General features: G+C 42.8%; 2 protein-coding genes across 2 annotated transcripts; one reads left to right on the forward strand and one right to left on the reverse strand.

Annotated features, from left to right (window-relative positions):
• Positions 1–348: 348 nt before the first annotated feature.
• On the reverse strand, positions 349–14,427 carry SLC13A2 (solute carrier family 13 member 2). Its single transcript, XM_083806705.1, has 12 exons — positions 12,808–14,427; positions 9,552–9,680; positions 9,084–9,220; positions 7,732–7,982; positions 6,572–6,752; positions 6,213–6,335; positions 5,033–5,254; positions 4,622–4,719; positions 3,897–4,018; positions 3,064–3,225; positions 1,906–2,043; positions 349–1,309 (listed from the first exon to the last, which is right to left on the reverse strand). The coding sequence occupies exons 1-12, from the start codon at positions 12,907–12,909 to the stop codon at positions 1,181–1,183; spliced, it is 1,794 nt and encodes a 597-aa protein (XP_083662831.1). The 5' UTR covers positions 12,910–14,427; the 3' UTR covers positions 349–1,180.
• Positions 14,428–14,991: 564 nt separating this feature from the next.
• On the forward strand, positions 14,992–19,825 carry SLC46A1 (solute carrier family 46 member 1). The gene is given in 6 exon segments (XM_083806704.1): positions 14,992–15,713; positions 15,828–16,680; positions 17,089–17,172; positions 18,112–18,268; positions 18,839–18,887; positions 18,889–19,825. Coding segments are annotated over 6 exon segments (1,806 nt in total). The 5' UTR covers positions 14,992–15,167; the 3' UTR covers positions 19,006–19,825.
• The last annotated feature ends 116 nt before the right edge of the window (positions 19,826–19,941 follow it).

The raw sequence follows: 19,941 nt of genomic DNA on the forward strand, positions 1-19,941 counted from the left end.
TCATAGTCTGCCTGACTGGTCAGAACCCAACCTCATCTTTTGGTATCGAGTGCTTGATACGTCAAATTGTCTTTGAAAAATGTACATGCTAATAGACATCCAAAAAGTCCAGTATCTTGGACAGTTTGGTCATTAGGAGCCTATGAGCTGCTGAAAATTGGTTCCTGCAGAATAGGGATTAAACATTTAACTATATTGGGGCTTTGAAAAGGAAGATCTTGGTATTGAGAGTCCAAGAAAATTAGACTCTTAGTATTAATTATTACTTTAATGATAACAGAAAATCAATTATGCTAACTTAACTGCCTATGCCAAGTTATTTAAAGAAGCTCACAGTTGACAGATGGAAGAGACAGAAGTTTATTTACAGTGACATATGTAATAGAAAAAATCTCCATAACACAAGGGGTACATAAAAAAAAATCTTTAATTCGATCACATACACATTATAGGGCACAAGGCTTCTACGCTTTCACAAGAGAACATTGCTATTCCTGCCATGACCTTGTGGACTGTAATCTTACATAAATAACAATGGGACAGATGTTCTAGGAAAAAAAGCCTTTTACATTCATAACAGAGGGGGGCTTGTAAATAAATACATTTCAAAGTGATAAAATAGGCTGACAATATGTGATTTACCGCTAATCATGCAACGCATACCGTGCTGAGTGCCCACAGAGTACACAACAATCTTCTGTACATGTTGAACACAGAGGCCTGTATGCTCTTATAGAGGTGAATATTCATATGAGCTGTGGTGATACACAGATACAGGCATGAAATCAGGTACACACAGTCTCCCTTCTTCCTTCTACATACACACCTCTCTTCTTTCTCACTCACTGCAGATTTCGGACATTACATACAGAACTTGAGAAATGATGCAGTTGGGGAAAATTTACCCCTGTGCAAACAGAAAATCTAAAGATACCTGGAACTGTTGAAAAGCCAGAGGTTACTGGCTTGTCTTACTGCTGGGGTAAAAAAATTGCCAACCAGAACAGCACTGTTAGGCAATTCTATTGCTGCTATCAACTGAATGATTTTGTTTGTAGGTAGCATGTCCTTTTCCACAGAATAGGCCCGTCTCTAAACTGCTGCCTCAGCAAAACTTGTGTCTTGCTCACACTGCAGTCCTAACAGATACAGTAGTTGTTTCCATTGTCTCTCTGTATTACTAGCATGAGCCTGTCCCGTTTGCCCAGGATGGGAAGGTGTGCAGTTTGAACAAGGATGAAGACCAGGTGTTGATGGCTAGAGTTATCGTCAGGACTCCCAGGATGTTGAGTACAAATCCAGCTTTGGCCTATAACGATAAAGGAGAGGGGTTATTTGTTGAATTGCATATTTTTTCCTTCCATGCTGATTAGGAATGTTTGTATGGTCGTTTTTTCTGGCGTGCAGGACTTTCTCATCTGACCTGGTATCGGTATCTAATGCTACCTTGGATTTCTTCTTGAATCAGTTATGAATTGGAAAAGTTGTCAAGAGACAGGACATCCTTGTCTGTGTTGAGAATGGGCACCAGGGCAGCCTAGTGAGATGTGCTAGGCTCTGCCCTTGTCCCTGAAGAAGGATTGTACAGGTCTCTTTGTCATCCCTATGATCTACATTTGGGCTTTTGAAACAGTTATGTGTTGCCATTTCTGATTGATAGCAAGCTCCTGTTGGAATATCTTCCAGAGACCTTGGTTGTTTTTTAAAAACTCGGTAGCATCTTTGTAAGGCGTTAAATATAGTTTAGTAAGAGCGACTCTTTAATAATTCATATATGTATGTTCTTCTTTCCATTCAGTAGAGTACAGTGAGTTTTCCAAGACTTTTTCAAGAAGAACCAATATTCGGAAAAGGAAAGATCAAAACTAGTGATGAAAGTTATGAAAAGAATGTGCTTTTGCTCACCATATCTATAACCTTGAGATGTCCATATGAGAAGACGATGGCGTTAGGGGGTGTGGCCACTGGGAGCATGAACGCCAGTGATGCAGAAAGTGTACAGGGCAGCATGACATAGAGTGGATTGAGGCAGATCTTTTGAGCCTATGCAAGAAAGGAGAGCATGGATGATGGTTGTTTTTTTTTTGATATACAAAAATGCATAGAAATCTTTTGTCAGAATACTGATTGCATTTGTCCATGTCAGAATTTATTTATTTATTTATTTATTTATTTATTTATTTATTTTTACAAATGCTGTAGGAACTCATATTTTAGTTCTGCTTTAGAAACTTTTACTCCGTGTCTTTATGCAGCAAAAACAAGAATTGCTTTTGTGGCCAGTGCTTTGTGTTTGTGATTCTGGAATCTTAATCCCTGCTGTGGTATAAATTAATAATGATGTTTGCATTCAACTCTAAGACCAGGCAAGAGTATAAAGTGACTTCAAACTGATTAAGAAAGAAATTAAGTTATCAGTGGAAAATGGGTAGCCCAAACTCTGAAGATGAGTGTGTCATTTTAGGGATTAACTGGAGTCTGTGGCCTATGCAAAAAGATTTTGGTGGAGCTTATTCCAATTTCTCTCTGGAACCACCTTTTCACACTGCAGAACTATGTCTACCCCAAAACAGGAGTCTCCTGTGGAAATGCAAAAGTCTGAATTAGGTCATAGAGCCTGAGTAATGCTATCGCCTTCAGAGACTTGTGGAAAGCTAGTGGTCGGAGTGAAATACAGTAATGGAATGTTGCAGGGAAACAAATGCTGCTGCTGCTGTCTCTATGCAGAACAAATAGGAAAAAAACAAGTATAGCTGGCAGTGACCTCATGAGGTTGTTTAGGCCAGGAGGCAAAGTCTAATATGCCAATGAATTTAATCCCTTTGCTTTTCCCCAGCAATGATTTTAGAAAGGTTGAACGAAGCGCATAGTGTGTGTGTGAGTATATATATATGCATGCATGTACATATATGTATATTTTAAGTCTTGTCTCCTGATTAGATACATGACCAGTGCTTGGCTGTGTCAGCCAGTTATTTTATTTTTTAATCATTGAGCATACATCTGCTCGGATCAGGAATGAAAGCTGTTCTTATGAGAGCATTTTGAAACACTGGAACTTACCATTGAAGCCAGAATAGGGAGAAAGAGAGTAGTAGTGGCCACATTGCTGGTGCACTCAGTGAAAGTAGCAATAAGGAGACACAACAGGAGAGCAATAGCTGGATGAGGGATTTCCTGCAGAGGAGTCAATTTTGTGCCTAACCATGCAGACAGACCAGATTCCTGTAAGAGAGGAAAGATGCCTGTCAAGATAGTAGGCTGGAGAAGAAATACTCACGTCGCAGGCCAATTGCATTTCTCTTACCAATTCTACCCTCCCTTCTTATGGAAGTTCTCATGTAAACTGCTTTCTGTAGAAAAACATGTAGAGGCCTTGCTAAAAATAAACATGCTTTCCCTTCTAAAGCATTTAAAAGAAGAAGATACTGTCTTTACAATGCATTAATGATAGCAAATAATTATTTCTCTATTCAGGCTGTTAATTGTACATAAACAATATTCTTCATGTCCTCCCTATATCCATCATATCTGATGTTTGAAATAATTTGGAGACCCATCCTGGGCACCTTAGCTGCTCATGCCTGCCACATCAATTAAGTTTTGTTTAATAGTCTTTGATGTATTGGGGTATTTTCTTAATCATCCACTTTTCTAGAAAGACAGTTAATTGTGCTAATTTGCCGTACCATGCTGGTTGCACGGGTAACAAAACAGATCTGTTCTAATCACAGGACTCAGTCTCCTGAGGATGGTGAAGTCTCTCACTGCCACTAGCTGAGGAAATGCACATTGGTGCTACCAGCGTGCCCTCTTGTGTTCCAGGAGAGCATAGGTGAAAGGCAAGACAGAAAATACCCATTAAGACAAACACCAGGTAAGCAGAGGAATGTTACCTCACTGCCTTTGGCTAAGGCAAAACCACCTCCCAGCAGAAATACAATGTTCCATGGCATTTTCTGGTGAACTGATGTCCAGTCCAAGAGAGCTGGGGGTGGTAGGACCTTTGGCTTGCTGCCTAAAATCCAGAAAGACTTTGTAAGCCATAGAATAATCTCCAAAGAAAGGAGTACTTGTCAGAGCGAGAGGTAAGTTTAGTCTGAACATGAGGAAACTTTTCTGTCAGCAAGATAAACTAGACTCTGGAATTATCTCCTAAAGCAAACGATGGGAGTCTCATCAACAAGGATTTTAAAAATTGACTTGCAAAAATACTAATGAATAATCTGTAGTTGCTCCAAGAAGCATAGCAAAGTAGATGAAAGGTAAGAGTGGGTTAGAGGTATGGCAACATATCCACAGAAATGTGTTTCTGTTAAGTCACGTATTCTCTGCAGAAGCCTTCAGTTTCAGAAGCTTTTAGATACGTGCATACTGGTGTCTGGAACACTGCTGGGTTACATTTCGTACTTAGTTAAATTATAACAAATAGAGAACTTATATGGAATTTAAATTATAAGAAATAGAGAACTTTTATGCAATAAAAGCCTTGAGTAGGCTAAAGCATGTAACAGTACCTATGGAGCAAGAGCAGCTTGAGATTTCCTTTGTGAATGTAAAATGTAAAACTTCTGGTCTACCTATTTTGAGAGTTGATTTTTGATGCCTTTAGTGAGCTTACCTGGTTGTTTTTTGTCTTTAGTGCTGGTAGCAATTTCAGAAGGGATGATGAACAACAAAATTGAAATGAAGATGGCAACTGTAGCATCAGTGACAAAGCTAGAATAGAAATGTGAGAAATTTTTATTTACTTATTTTATTTTATTTTTTTTATTGTTTTTCAGTGAGCAAACTACTGTTTTTTTTAGGTGCATGAGGAACTGAACGAATTGGATAACGCAACAAGTGAATAGTTTACTTCTAAACTTGTTGTGATGCTAGCGTAAGATTAATTCATGAATTAGGCAGGGATAACCCCAGCAGGGAATCTGCATGAAATATCATTTGGGAAGTGAGAAATTAGTCTATGCTTTATAATTCTATTGTTGCCCGATTTATTTTTGTTCAAAGTGAGGAGGAAAAGTGGTGATACCTTGTGTTATTTTTGTTGAAGAGAACAGTTGCCCAACCTGGTATGAACCCAGGGTCTCTGGTAAACCAGAGCAGTACCAGCAGTATGAAGAGGACCAAAACTGCTATCTCTGCAAACTTCATTGAGCCCAGTTTCTTGTTCTCCTCCTTGATAATCGCGTAGGCTTGTTCCTCCTTAGCCTTTGCGGAAGGACTTCTATCACAACCAAAATTCTTCTGAAAACTAGAAAAAGTGGATAGGAAATATTACAGAAATTTGCTAGCTATCTTAAGAGTCAAGAATCCAAATTTTATAACTCAACCATATTGTATTATTTTGCTAGATATCTTAAGAGTCAAGAATCAAAATTTTATAATTCAACCACATTGTATTATATATGTATTTATATATGTATTTATGTATATATAAATTATCGCAACATCAGCACCCATAGGTGTAGATAGCAACTGCATTGTATTGTGTGCTGCCAAGATTCAAAAAGAGACTTCTTTCCCCTAAAAGCTCATGATGTAAACACAAAATGTGGGTCTATCTGGACACACAGGGAAATAACGACCATATTAGTACGATTGACGTTATATGATCATCAGGATGTAAACAGTTGCCAAGCTTTTTTAAAATCACAGGAAAGGAGAATTTAAAAATAAGAATTTGAAGAAAAAAATACCATTTCAGGTGTTAACAAAGCTCTTTCCAAATGAAAGGAAAGAGGTTGAGGATAACAAAAAAGTGAAAGTCTAAGTATAAAACAGGTAGGTAATGCAAACTGGTTGCAGGGGGTGATTAGCATTGGGAACTGACACAATATTAATCCTCTGGGTCTGCGGCAGCTCTTGTCACAAAGGTAAATACCAGCTGTATGCAGAAATCAATTTCCTGGTTTGAAGCATAGCATTCTTTTAGGGCATGAAAGCAATGCTGCAGAACAGGTCGTATGCAGTTATAGCTCTCTTTTTCCATCTACAGTGTATATTTAACAGGGTTTTGATCAGGTTCTTCGGAGAAAAAGTTGCAGTATTTTAACAGACACTTAGTAAGCTGTTGTGGTAGCCTCTGTTGGCTGTGACTGCTAAATTTCAAACACAGGCTCATCATTAAAAGAATCACTTGTGGTACAATGTGTAATGAGTACTTAATAATAGACCTGTCAGCTAGGCTACAGTATGTAAAGTGTACTTACTTAAAGCCCAAGTACAATATCTGCAGCCAAATCCAGGCCAAAACCAGCAACACGAGGGAGGTGGGAAAAGCAAAAGAGAACCAAGAGGCAAAGTTGATGATGTTACCGTTGCCAGGAAAGAGCCTGCAAAATGTAGAAGGCTGTCAGCATCCAAAACCCTGGAGTCTCCTCTGCATTTAATTAACAATTCAGAAAAAGAAAAAAAAAAAAAAAGGTCCTTTGAGGCTCCCTAAGGAAAATAAACTAACTACCCTAAAGTTACCAGACTGATATTTCCCTTCTCCATATTGGCTAGAAGTCAGCTGTGGCAGAAAGATGCAGCTTAGTGGGTATGTAGTCCCAAATTCAACCAGACTTACTCATCAACTTGTCCTTTCAGTACCAGATTTGGTGTTGTCCCAGTCAGAGTTGCAATCCCCCCAATGCTGGCTGAGTAACAAATGGAGAGAGACAATCCCTTGGAGAGCTTCTTGTGCTTCTCGTCTAGAAGATTTTCATTTCTCTGTGTGTCTTCCTCAATCGTCAGAACGTTGTTGTCACCTAGGTCCCAAAACAGGAACAAAAGAGTTACAGAAGCTAGGTTGGATAGGACAGTATCTCGTGCCTGTGAAATTCAGCACTTGATAGCTGGGACACAATGGACTCAAAGGTGAAGGAGCCATATATTAGGAGGTATATCGGAGCCATATATTAGGAGGTATATCAAAGCCATATATTAGGAGGGTATATCAAAAACTTTGATATATCAAAGAGCTAACGATGCCAGCCTCACATCAGGAGGATGGCATCGTTAACTCTTTGACGTGCTGTCCATTTTCACCGATCGTCAGCGAAAATAGCAGTTTTTCGGTGATGAAGTCTGAATATGCTGCCGACATTCCTCAGTGAACTGAGAACTTTGAACTGCACACAGTGGGGAGAGAAAAGAGTTCAAGGAGGTACAACAGAGCCATGAGAGATGGACTGAAGGTAACTTGTTCTGTACCAGCACCTGACTACAGGCACTGAGGTTTACGTGCAGAATCACTAGAGTTAACTCAAAGATGGGAAGAGGGTGAGAGAGCTGCTAAAGAGATATTGTTGCGTGATTATATATCTTTGAATTAGAAAGATCGTTTTGATCTCTAACCTTCAGGCATGAAATGGGCCAGTTTTCCTTCAGGATTTTCCTATTATTTGATAAACTACACGGTAGATTATAATTGAACTAACATAAATATACAGGAAAATATCGAACCTAATGTAAAATCTTCAGCTAATGGAGAATTTATTTGTCATTCTATTGATTAGTTATCATTTCTTTATGTTTGTAATTTATTTCCAACTTCAATCAAGCTAGTAGATCTTACTGGTTTTTTGTCTGATTCGTGGAAGAGCCTCACAAATGCTGTATGATACGGTTAGGATGCTTTAGGTACGTTCTTTTAGAATTTAGGAGCAGCTGTTATGCCAGTGAAGAAGGCATAATGGAGGCCATCCTCCATTACCCTGAAGAGAAAAATGCCCATAACCCATTCACCTTTTTGCTCTGTTCCTGTGGAGTTATTTGGTTTAGTTGGCTCTTCTTTATTTAGTTTAGTTGGCTCTTCTTGCAGTTCAAAGGCTTTATTGATGTTCTCAGACTCTTGGCCAGCTGTTTTAGACTCCATTTCTGACTCATGCAACTGATCCAACACTGCCTGTGCGATCGGCACCATCATGGCAGTGGTGGCTGTGTTGCTGATCCACATTGACAGGAAGGCAGTCACAACCATGAAACCCATGAGAAGTCTGAAATGAAAAGGTTTGAAAAAGCCAATTCAAAACTCAGGGTTTCAGTGCCCTTTTCTGTTGCAAAGTGCTGGTTACAAGTGCTAGGCTTGGAAAATGCTTAGCAATTCACATCTAGCACCTTCTCTTAGCTTAGTCTGCTTTGTGAACGATACAGTGAAGATTTAACCTTTTTTCTTTTTTCATTTATTTATTTATTTGTTTGCATTTTCACCAATTGTGCTTTTGTATTTGTAAAACTAGGAAAGCAGGAGCTGACATCAGTTTATCTGGCCAGTATCCTGCTTAGTTTGCATGCTTCAGAGGAAGATATACCATCTCAATAACACATATTAATCTATTATAATACATTTTGAAGAGGAATTGCAAACCAAGTTTGATCCCAAGTGACAATCAGTTTAAATCATAAGGAAAATGATCTCTCTTTTTAGGGGGATAGATTTATCCTACCTCTATCATTTAAGAGTCTCTTCTTACTCATGTAAAATTCTAATCCTTGTTTCAGTATTACCCTGTTATTTGTCTCAAAATTATTCTTTAGATGAGATGTAGATTATATATTGGATGAAAAAGGCTTTATCTTGTCTGCATTTTTGTTCTATTGCTTTGTAATTTCCTTCCGTATTTCCTCTTCTTATAGTCTGGGACAAATTAAATAAGGCAATGTAGATTCTGCATAGCTTAAAGCTCTAGTCTGGCAAACATTTGTTGTTTTGAAAACAAGCATCCTCGTATTTTCTCTCCTCTTTGCAATCAGTACAACATTTAGAGAGTACATGTTTTCTACATTTCAGCTATAGCTTCTTCTGCTTGTCTAAGGCTGTGCTTCTGCCCAAGCCCAGTAGCACCCCTGACTTTTCAGAATTGCTATTTCCCCACCTAATGCCATTTGGAATTCAAAACAGAGGCACAGGTCTGTAACACATCGAAGGATCCCCATTTTCAGGGTTTTCTCATCCAACTCTCTTGGACTGTAGAAAAGCAGGACATGATTTTAGGACATGATTTGCAACTTCACATAGGAGACTTCAAGCGAAACTCTGACGGGAACTAAAGCCACAAAGTCCTTTATCCCACCTCGTTTTCAGGACTGTTACTCACAGGGCTGGTTTAACACCAGTGATTAGTAAGACCCGCAGAGCAATGCGCTTGTGTAGGTGCCACTTCTCGATAGCAATGGCCATCAGCAGTCCCCCAATAAAAAGCATATTGGTGTCCTTCAAATACTCCCTGCAGACCTGCAACATGGAGCAAGGGAGGAAAAAAAAGTGATAAGAAGCCAATGTTTAGAGAGAAGGTGATTTCCGAGGGAGAACCTTGTACTACAGACATTAAAACACTAATTACCAATTGTGTCTGATCAATGAATTTGCTTTGATTTCAGATTAGCAGCTCCACCCAGAGTTCATGGTAGGCACAAGGCAAGCTCTGTTCCACGAAGGATGCAGGTGATTGATTGCCTGTGCAACATTAGTGCAGTTTTCTCCCCTTTGCCCCACACTCTGGAAATCACCCCAACATAAGACATGGCCGATAAACACACAAACAAACAAGACCCGTATCTCTTACTGCTGTCGAATCCATGATATTCATGAGTGGGAAGAGCAGGACGGGAAAGAGTGCTGTGACAGCCAACGGCAAGGCTTCTGTGCACCAAAGCAGTGCCATCACGATGATAACGTAACCACATCGGGCCTCCTGATAGAAGGAGAGTACACGCAATCAGAACAGACTGTACGTCTTGCTTAGCCTTTGAGAAAGCAACAGCCCATAATTATATTCATTGCCTGATAAAGGGATTTGGGAAAAGGTTATTTTCTTTCTTCCTCTCCCATCTGTCCCCCTACCTATGCAGATCCTAATCGAATGACAAACTATTCAACAGCCTTGTCAGAACTGCAAGGAAAAGACTGGGGCCTTCAGTGGGGAAAGAGAACAAACTTAGGAAAAGAAAAAAATTGATGACTTTGAACCCTTTCTGATAAGGGATTGGCAGTCCCCGCACAGATTTCTTAATTTTGCTGGTGCTAGTATTTTCTTCTTATTTATTCCAGTCTTTGAGTTGCAGAAATAATCATTGATCCAGTCAAGGTTTCTCTACGTTTTTTCTCTGTGTGTCTCAGGACATGTCCAGATGAACCCCAGTTACCTTCAGCAGCATGGATTCCTTGTACTGTAAATGTTTTTATCTATTTTTTATTGGCTTTTTAGCTTAGTACAGACCCTGAAATGCTCACTGACGAACTGTTCACAGATCAGTTTGAGCTTCCATTGAATATGAGTTATTCCTCTGGAGAAAGTACGATGCCCTATTTCATGGTACTTTTTTTTTTTTTTCTCCTGAGAAAACACTGATTTAGTTTTGCTTTGGATAACCACTCCAAATTTTATATAAAAATATTTAACTCAGTCTCAGACACCAGAAGGATTCAAAATAACATATCATAACATAGCATATAGCATGACAGTTGAAAAAAGGCAAGGAAAACTAACACTGCAGGATAAAGTGCTTTCCTAGTTTTGGTATTAGCAATATAGTGGGTGCCAGCACTGGCCAGAGCATAAGATTTGGAAGAAAAAAGTGGTTGCACGGTCTTGGATCAAGAATATCCACTTAAAGTATGCTGGACGGAACAAATGCAAGTGTACTGATGCTTATTGAGAAAGCAATAAAGAAAAACAGATGGAAAATGCAATGGCTAGATGACAGAGGATCAAACCAAGGAGCTGGCAGGGAGGATCAAACTGGCGATGCTTTAGGACACGTTCAGAACTTCTGAATGTGGCGTGGAAGCTAAAGAGCTGGTGAAGGGAAAAGGATGAACAGGCGAGCTGAGCAGTCTGGAGGAAAGAAGATGAGGTATTTAGGTAGCAAATTAACAGAGCAGCATGGTAGTAAAAACCTTCCCATTTTGATGATCCTTTTTTTTTTTATTTTTCTCTATTTTTTGTTAGTAAGAGACACCAACTGGAGCCTTTTGAGAGACTCCAGCAGGGCCTTGGAACATGTATCATGTTCACAGTGCAGTTTTCCAGTCTGCTGTGAACAGGCTTGCAGTAAAAGCTGGGATAAGGCTGTTCACAAAGCCAGTGGTCCTATACGGAAAACTGCTTTCTCATTCCTCTGTCTTTAGATTAAATCTTCAGCATTGTCCCGTCATTTATAATAGTTTAGTGTCCGGTGCTGTGTCACTATAATACAGGTTAATAGCTCAACAGAATAGGAAAATATAAAATCCCATCAAATAAATGATCTATTCATGGTTCTGCACGCTGAAGTACCAGCTTTTCTGCCATAGCAGTACCACAACGCACAGTTCTAACACCAGAAAGCTTCTTACAGTTTGCAAGGGGAAAAGCGTGTCCAGACCATTTAAACCTTTGTGTTGTAGCTGCCTACACAGAAACCAGAGCCATTTTCAAATGGGAACTGAACCATGACTGACAAGTTATTCCACTGATTGACAATACCAATGACTTACTGTATGATAACAATGACTCTAGCAAATAAGTATGAACTGGTGGCCTCAGGAAAAACACCTCTATTTCCGGCTTCTTTAGAAGATATATGAGCCACATCTCTTTTAACTTCAGTAGCACTTTTGCCTATGCAAAGTTAAGTAGAAAAAAAAAAAGACTTTTTGTTTGTTTTTCTTCTTAGTAAGCTTTTAAGTGAGAGTTTAAGCTGTTTTATTTGCATAGCAGGGGAATAGGAGGACATGCCTGATCAGTTACCACATTTCACCCCGTGCTAGTGCCACTCTGTTGTTCTGGCTTGCAATCCTCTGGCCGTAGCTCCAGAAAGTCTCTGAAAACACCGAGAAAAAGAGCTGCGAGGAAGAAGGAGCTGCACAAAAAGACAGGTAAGAGCAGATGGAGTGAAGGATGAAGCCTGGGGAAGGAGACCAGAAACTGGGAGTGAGGAGGGATCAGGAGACAGGCGGGCAGGCAGAGAGCAGAGGAAAGAGGAAGGACTTGACATCCAAAGATGTGACAGGAGAGACGATCGGGACTTGCTGTTTAATGATACTCGGGCTGCAATAAGAGACCTGAAGAGCAGAGATTAGATCTGTCTGCATTAAGCGAGTGGGAGTGGAAGAAAAAAGCCAGAGTGAAGAATAATCTGGATGCTGGCACTCTGCCTGCTCTCGGTGTTGTATTTAAATGATCAATGGTTCAGAAATACCTGCCCTACTACTACAGGTTTTTACAGTTAACTTCTTCTGAAGGAATCTTAAGTGATTGGTCTTCCAAAACTTGACATTTTATATTTTAAATCATTGCGTGGAAAGATTATTACAGAAATAATGCTTTTAAAGAAAAAGTGAAATACATTTTATTATTTCCTTATGTATCAGATTGCCTTGTCCATTTGACTAAGAAAATGTCTCTTCTGTCTGGAAACAATGATGAGAAAAAAAAAAAAAAAACATTAAAAGAGGATGTGGACTGGATAGTTTTAGAAAATCAGAAGTGGGATTAGAATTGAGCTTTAGGAGGTAAATTAGATTCACGGGTATGAGCTTCAGCATAGAAAGTGCTTTGATAAGTCAGGTGGGAAGCAAAAGTTAAAAGGTCGTGTCACTGTGCATGCTTCTAGAATATCCAGTCACAGATGCGTCTGCTCATCCATCGAGGTCCTATTGCTTTTACATCCCCCACTGTCAGTGTCTATGGCGTCTGCTCAGAGCAAGAAGCTCTTCATGCTATAAATGAAGGAAATGCCTCTGAGAAAGAATCTGCATGTTCACTTCAGCTCTGTCACTTAAAAGGAACAGCTCTAAGGAGGGATTTGACTCTCAAATTCAATTTAAAAGGTTCTTACCTTGGTATCAATAGCCAGAGGCAGAGGCAGAAACAAAAGGGGCACTAGCACTATGATCAGGTATTTCCAGCAGGCTAGGGTTATCTGCCAGAAGCCAGCCATGGTGCTGGAGCTGGCCCAGTGCTGAAAGGCCTGAGCTCTGCTCCTGGGGACTATATAAGCCCTGGAGAATATTAAACATTGACCTCTGGCAGCTGGGTGTTGTTTTTGGAACTGTAATCAGAGAAAGAAGGAAGAGAACAAAGAAGGGAGGGGAGAGCAAAAGAGTGTCGGATCGGGAACTTTCTTAAGACAACCTTTCTGATAACCGGTAAATCCAGGAGAGAATTAACTCCTTGTGGGCCAAGTTGTTTTTTAAAAGCATAAATATTAAAGAATATTAAAGTTTTGGTCTTCCATAATGTCTTCTTGGAATAGATACCTTCCATAAAAAGATAAACCATTCCCTCTACAATAGGTTAAAAATACTTTTAAAATATTGTAGAATATTGAAAAGCACTGCCTATGTAACCCTCAGATATGGAGATTAGAAACAGCTAGACAAAATGCCATGTAAACTTCACTGTATCCACTGAGAAATTCTTTGGGCAGCAAAATCCACTAGAGCAGAGCTCCTGTCACCAGATGCCACATCAAGTCCCCTTGCAGGAAGGGACTTGCAGCCCTTACCAGGTGTGAGCAGGGGTTCCTGCGGCTGTACAGGCTGAGGACCAGCCTCATGACAGTTTTCTTCTACTCTGTTTAAAGAGTAACAGAGGAAATGCTAAGGTCGGGTCAGAACTCAGTTCCTGCTACATGACAGCCCGGCAAGTTATATGAAATGCTTAGGGCCAAGAGGGAAACTAATAACGTCTTCTGGCATAGCCTGGTGTGTCTGAATGGATTGGGAAAGGTTTGGCTACAATGCAAAAATTTGCAAACATCAGGCTATATTTTTTTTACCCCTATTATCTCTTATCTGGCATGTTTTTAGGCACAGCTTTAGTAGCTTGCAGGGTAATTTTTTTAAATTTTATTTTTTAAATGGGTTCCTGGGAAATTACTGGCAATTTTTACACCAGATGCAAGAAACTTCCAAGATACAAGCAGCGGGTTATTTGATTTTGTAAATACACAGGAACTGAATTGAAGTTTTTAATTCCAAAGGGAGCATCCTGTTAGGGACACTGATGTCTTTATTTGGTAGATCATGCAAGTGCATGCTTCAGATAATGATGATAATGTTTCCATTTTGTTGGTATTAATTGTCACAGCTCTGTTTATAGCTTAGTCAAGCAGAGAGAGGGGAAAAGCAAAGACATTAGGTCATCTGATGTCAGCTCCACAGAGAGCTGCTATTCCTCTCTCTCCTCCCTTTTCTGCTGGGGTTAGTTTCTTTTCATTAATGTGCTTATGATTGAAAAACAAGTGGGGTTTCAGTTGCCAGAGCTGCAAACTCACAGCTTTCTTGCCAGCTTGATTCAGGCACATTGCTCGCAAGAAACAGCATCATGTTAAATAACTGCTGATCCTGAGCTTTAGCATTTCACCCTCGGTACAAAAAGAATGAGAAAAATCTTTCAGATGAATTATATTGCCCACATTTTTGCATCCACTTAATGTTGAATTAGTGTTTGAAAAGGTGCAGTGACAAAATCAACCAATGGCAAAGTCATTTTTTTCTACTTTCTGTGATGTCCTAAGGTTGCAATCAACGGCTGAAATGAAGCCTCTCATTTTCACGTCTCTGTAGCATGAAGGCTGGCCTCCAGCTGCAGTGCTGTCTATGGGAGGGATGTAGCTATGCAAAAGGACCTCAGAAGGACCTCAGCTAACAAATTGTGCCTTTTGTTTCCGCTGCCAGTTATGTCCTGTTACTTTCAGAGATGCTACACTGCGCTCACTAAGTCTGTTACTGCAAAATGAATGGTTTGGCTTCAGGGGAAATTCTTGGAGCTTCACCCGTAGCCATTAACATACCCTCAGTGGTGTGGTAGGAGTGATGCCAGTTTACATTAATTTGGAACCACTCCAGTTTGTGTAAACTGGTTAATCCAACACTCTGAATTGTTGTCTCGGGATTTAAAGAACAACTTGGCCTTTGCTTACAGATCTGCTCTTCGAGGCAGACCAAACCCCTAACAAACCTAACAGCACAGCCAAAGCCTCTTGTATGTTACACTTTTTAAGGTTATTTTGTCCTTTAGGAAAATAAGTATTATTTAACGTGCTGCAAGCTAATGTGATCGATTCTGCACTGCTAACTATGCCATTTCCCAGGCTCTGCTGTATTTGAACGGTTGATTGGAGACCGGAACAAAACCAGGCTTTAAGTTTAAATCCCTTTAATTATCATTCAGTGACCCAACCGTGTCGGGGGGATGCAGCCCCAAGCCCCTCAGCCCGTGCTGGGCCTCCCACGGAGGGCGAATCCCCTCCTGGGCCAGCCGGAGGAAAACCGGCGGCAGGGTGCGAGGCCCCGGCGGCTCCCCCGGGCCTCACCGAGCCCCGAGCCCCTCACGGGGCCGGCCCCCGGCCGCGACGGGGCTGTGGGCGGCCGCGGGGCGGAGCCGGGACGGGGACCGGGACTGGGACCGGAGCGGGGGCCGGGGCCGGGATCGGGATCGGGGCTAGGAGCAGGACCGGGGCCGGACGGTGCCACTGCTCCGCCCGCCGCCGCCATGGCCGCCCCGCCTCAGCCCCCCGTCATGGCGGCCCCACAGCCGCCGCCGCCGCTCGCCCGCCGCTGCCGCCCGTCCGCCGAGCCGCTCCTCTTCCTCGCCACGCTGTCCCTCGGCCTGCAGGGCCCGCTGGCCACCCAGTACCTCTGGGACCGCCTGGGCGCCGAGCGCGGCTACAGCGGCCCCAACGGCAGCAGCCCCGCGGGCTGCGGGAACGGCAGCGGCGGCCCCGACCCGCTGCGGCAGGTGCGAGCCCCGGGGAGGGCTGGGGGCGCTGCCGGTTCCCCCCCTGGGGAGCTCCGGGCGTCGGGAGACCCGGTGCAGGCCCTGAGGCGTGTGGTTTTTTTTGTTTTTTTGCAGGAGGTGGAAGCATTGGTCTCCCGCTGGAACCTCTACATCAACCTCGGGGGCTTCTTCGTGGGGCTCTTCTCCGTGACGCTCTTCGGGCCATGGAGCGACAGCGTGGGCCGGCGGCCGGCGCTTGTCCTGCCGGCGGTGGGCATGGCCGTGCAAGCGGCCATCTACCTCCTCGTCATGTACCTACAGCTGCACGTCGCCTACTTTCTCCTCGGACGCCTTCTGAGCGGCCTCCTGGGTGACTACAACCTGATCCTGGCCAGCTGCTTCGCCTACGTGGCCGACACCAGCGACAAACGCGCGCGTACATTTCGCGTCGCCGTCCTCGAGGCTTGCCTCGGCGTCGCGGGCATGCTGGCCAGCATCGGCGGCGGCCAGTGGCGCAAAGCACAGGGGTACATCAACCCCTTTTGGCTCGTGCTCGCCACCAGCCTCGCTGCTGCTCTCTACGCTGCTTTCTGTCTTCAGGAGTCGGTGAAGCAGCAGAAGCCGGCCAAGCTGCTGACTCTCAGCCACTACAAGGCTGTCTACAGGCTGTATACGGCCCCAGAGCACCTGAGCTCCAGGCGGAAGCTCGCCCTTTACTCCCTGGCTTTCTTTCTTCTTGTCACTGTACATTTTGGAACCAAGGACCTTTTTGTTTTGTACGAACTTGGCTCCCCTCTCTGCTGGGCCTCTGATCTCATCGGGTACGGCTCAGCTGCCAGTTACCTGGCTTACCTGAGCAGCCTGGGAGGGCTGCGGCTGCTGCAGCTGTGCCTTGAAGACACCTGGGTGGCAGAGATAGGATTGATTTCCAATATTTCTGGACTGGTTGTGATTTCCCTTGCTACTACAACACCACTGATGTTTACAGGTGATGCCAGATTCTTAAATCTGTATATCTCAGGGTCCTTTCTTAGAGGTACCAGTAGATGCGGGAAGACGGTGTGCTTCTGGGAGTTCAAGATGCTGGAGGAACTGCTGCCTCCATTTCAGCCAATGTACCAACAAAACAATGACTTGCTAACAGCAAAGCTGGCCAAACACTGAAATTGAAACTGCAACCATATAGTCCCTAGAATAACAGGTTTCCGGGTAGCTGTATTGCACTGCAGGCACAGATGAAAGTGCATTGTGAAATGCAGGAGGGTGTATGGGACTGGAAGGTAGCAGGGAGAAAACGCCCAGAGCTTCAGGTTTCTGGGACCGACTTTGGAGATTTTATTTTAAGTCAATACAACTTTACCTGAGCTTTCCCTAATATGCTGTATTTTTCTTACAGGTTATGGAATTCTGTTCCTTTCCATGGCAGCTACTCCGGTCATCAGAGCCAAGCTCTCCAAGCTGGTTGGTGAGACAGAACAGGGTAAGGAGTTAGCTAGTAGTCTTAAGCTAGGTCCTGAAACATTTGTCGTCATGGAACGTTGAAACCAAACTGCTTTGGGAGATTAGGACTTCCCTAGCTCCTTTGGACTCCTGGGCCCGTGCATTCACCCTGGGGCCCAGGCCACTCATCTGTTTCCAAAACTACTATGAGGAGCAAGAGTTAAAATGGGATTATATAACATGCAGAAACTACTGATTTCTCTGGCCATTACTCTTCTCTGTAGATCAGTAACGGTGGGAAGAAATGCAGTGTTGTTAGAGGGTTATATCATTGACCATGGCGAAAGATCATGGATAACCCCTAGGAGGAGTGTATTTGCTTTTTTTCCAGTAATTCATTTGAAGAGCTTACACTTGCTGTTACAGACTGCATAGGAATACTTGTGCAGGCAGAGAGAGGGGAGGAGGGATGTGAGCTGGGACAGACCTGAAGGTGACTTTGCTGAATTCCCATTTCTTATGCTAGAATGAAGGCAGCACACAGCTGATACCAGCTTTATGATGCTAAGCCTATAAAATATAGTCTTCTTCTGTACTTAATGTTTAACAAGTGATAAGATGTGCCTGGCAGTAAACAGATTTAGATAGCCATTTCTAAAAGGTTTATAATCCAGCTGATAGATAATGTCCCTGGTCAGCTCCTGTGATACCAGTTCTGGAGGTCAGTGAGTTGGTATTTCCTACAGAGAAGCCGAGTGTGACATGTTTGGCCTGCTGGGCCAGTACAGCATGCCCAGTCTCCGCTCCCAGCTCTTGCCTCATCATGCTTGACAACACAGACACCAGTTTTCTGGTCAGAAGTGCAAACCCTTGGAAAGATTCACAGAATCCCACTGAAAGAGTTGACATGGTAAAGATCTTTCAGTTGGTGATTTTCAGGCAGGGCCCTCTCACCATTAACCTTGTTTATCTTTTGCAGGTGCTCTCTTCGCGTCTGTTGCCTGTGTGGAAGGGTTGTGTTCACTTGTGGCCACAGGAGTGTTCAACTCTCTCTACCCTTTGAGCTTGCACTTCATGAGGGGATTCCCCTTTCTCTTTGGGGCTATAATTCTTCTTATTCCAGCAGCTATTGTCGGGTAATTTACTTCAAATTTCTAAACTTTGCCGTAGGACCTGTGAAGTGTAATATAAAAAATACAATTTAGACTTAGGATAGGGGCTCACATTTCTAAAGGTGTATTTTCAGTTATGCTTACGGGAGGGTGTTTAGTGCCCCAATAAGCAGAGATGCGGGCCCATTTCTTCTGGCAGCTGAATCCTAGCGATGAACCTGCAGCCTGAGTGCTGTGGCTGCCGAGGCTCAAACAGGTTCAAAGTCTTACTCCACCCTCAGAATGGAATCCCGAGTCTCGAGTTGGATTTTCAAGTCCTCCCTTATGGAAGAGATGGAGCTCTCCTAGGAGTCTCTTTTCCTGTTGTTACTCTATGAATTAAAGCAAAAGTTGTGTCGTGACAGAAAATGAATCCCCTGGTTTAGTCCTGGGAGAGAGAATGTGCTGGGAGTTGTGGTAGAAGTGCAGCAGCTCCTGGCAGGATCATTTTGTTCTGTTTCCTTGAACCTTTAAAACTGACTTCATTCAGCAAAGTCCCAGTGTGCCTTCAGAGGCGCTCACTGTTCTTTCTTTCTTTCTTTCTTTCTTTCTTAGGTGGATAGAAATCTGGGACTCAAACCCTGAGTACAGTCACTTCTCAGATGCTTCCCTGTCCCCTGCAGATGGCTGAGCAGCAACTTAGCAACAAGGAATTGGCCGGCTTGGCAGCGTCCCGCTGGAGACTGCTCTTTGTTCTTCCCTTGAAGAACAGATTAGTGTGAGAAGGACGCAATGGTTGTCCTTGCTGATTTTTAAATGCCAGATAGTTGGAAATCATGGCTCTGACTGCTAGGAGGAACTTGATTTGCAGATGTGAATTCCTCTTTGCTGTTGTGTTGACTCATCTGTCAGAGAAAACCCAAAGGACTCGAAAGCCAATCCAGAGTAAAAGCTGTTGTTGGCCATTTGCAAGGCCAGTTAGTGGTTTGGTTTGTTTTGTGAGGTGGGGGGATAGATAATGTGCTGTGCTTTTAGTGGTGAGAGAGGACTGAATTCTGGTTTAATTGCCAGACGTTCTCCTCTGAGTACTTCACCGTGCAGCAGAAGAACTGTTGGTGTGGGTGAGGCCCAGACCCAAGCCTGCTGGGCAGGCCTGAAGCAGAGGTAGCCCAGCAGTGTTCTGCTGGGGAGGAGGGTCTGTGCTCCAAATCTGTGTGTTGTGAATATTAGTCTCCTGAATATTGCAGGTTGGGGTGAGCTGTTAAGGGGAGAGGGCTAGTGTGTTTGGAAATAAATTTGTTTTGTTTTTTTTTGGGACACAATTATGTGTCGGTAAGTCACTCCTGCTGCACTTCTCAGGATATGTTGATGCCAGCAAGCAAACCCCTGTGTTCACAGTATTGGTAATTGTTCTTTTCAAAGAATTAGCTGTATTGTTTCAGTCCTATTTTCTTCAAACTGCCATAAACCAGCAGTTCTGTGTACACTGCATTGTACACAGTGTTCAGATGTATGCAATAATGTTCTTACTGTGAAATTGCTTAGCAGACACGTTACTTCCAGAATGAATAAAACCTCCATTCTCTTTCGTGGCTCCTAAAAGGATAGCTTTTCTTGTGCAGCTGCTAATGAGATTTGCCCTTGCCTTGCTGTGTGCTTCTCTCCATTATTTTCATACTTCTCCTTTTACTGAGGAATTTGTAGTAAAGAAGCCACAG

This window comes from Anser anser, assembly GCF_964211835.1.
Source record: "Anser anser genome assembly, chromosome: 20".
Classification (NCBI taxonomy): Eukaryota; Metazoa; Chordata; class Aves; order Anseriformes; family Anatidae; genus Anser; species Anser anser.

Bases quoted from the DNA above. Each gene is read 5' to 3' on its own strand.
- SLC13A2 (XM_083806705.1), bottom strand. From the start codon at position 12,909: ATGGCTGGCTTCTGGCAGATAACCCTAGCCTGCTGGAAATACCTGATC. The intron at 7,983-9,083 runs GTGAGTAACAGT...TTTTCATTTCAG, and splicing joins ACTGGTGTTAAACCAGCCCT to ACTTCTCATGGGTTTCATGG. The intron at 4,019-4,621 runs GTAAGCTCACTA...TCTGGATTTTAG, and splicing joins TAAAGACAAAAAACAACCAG to GCAGCAAGCCAAAGGTCCTA.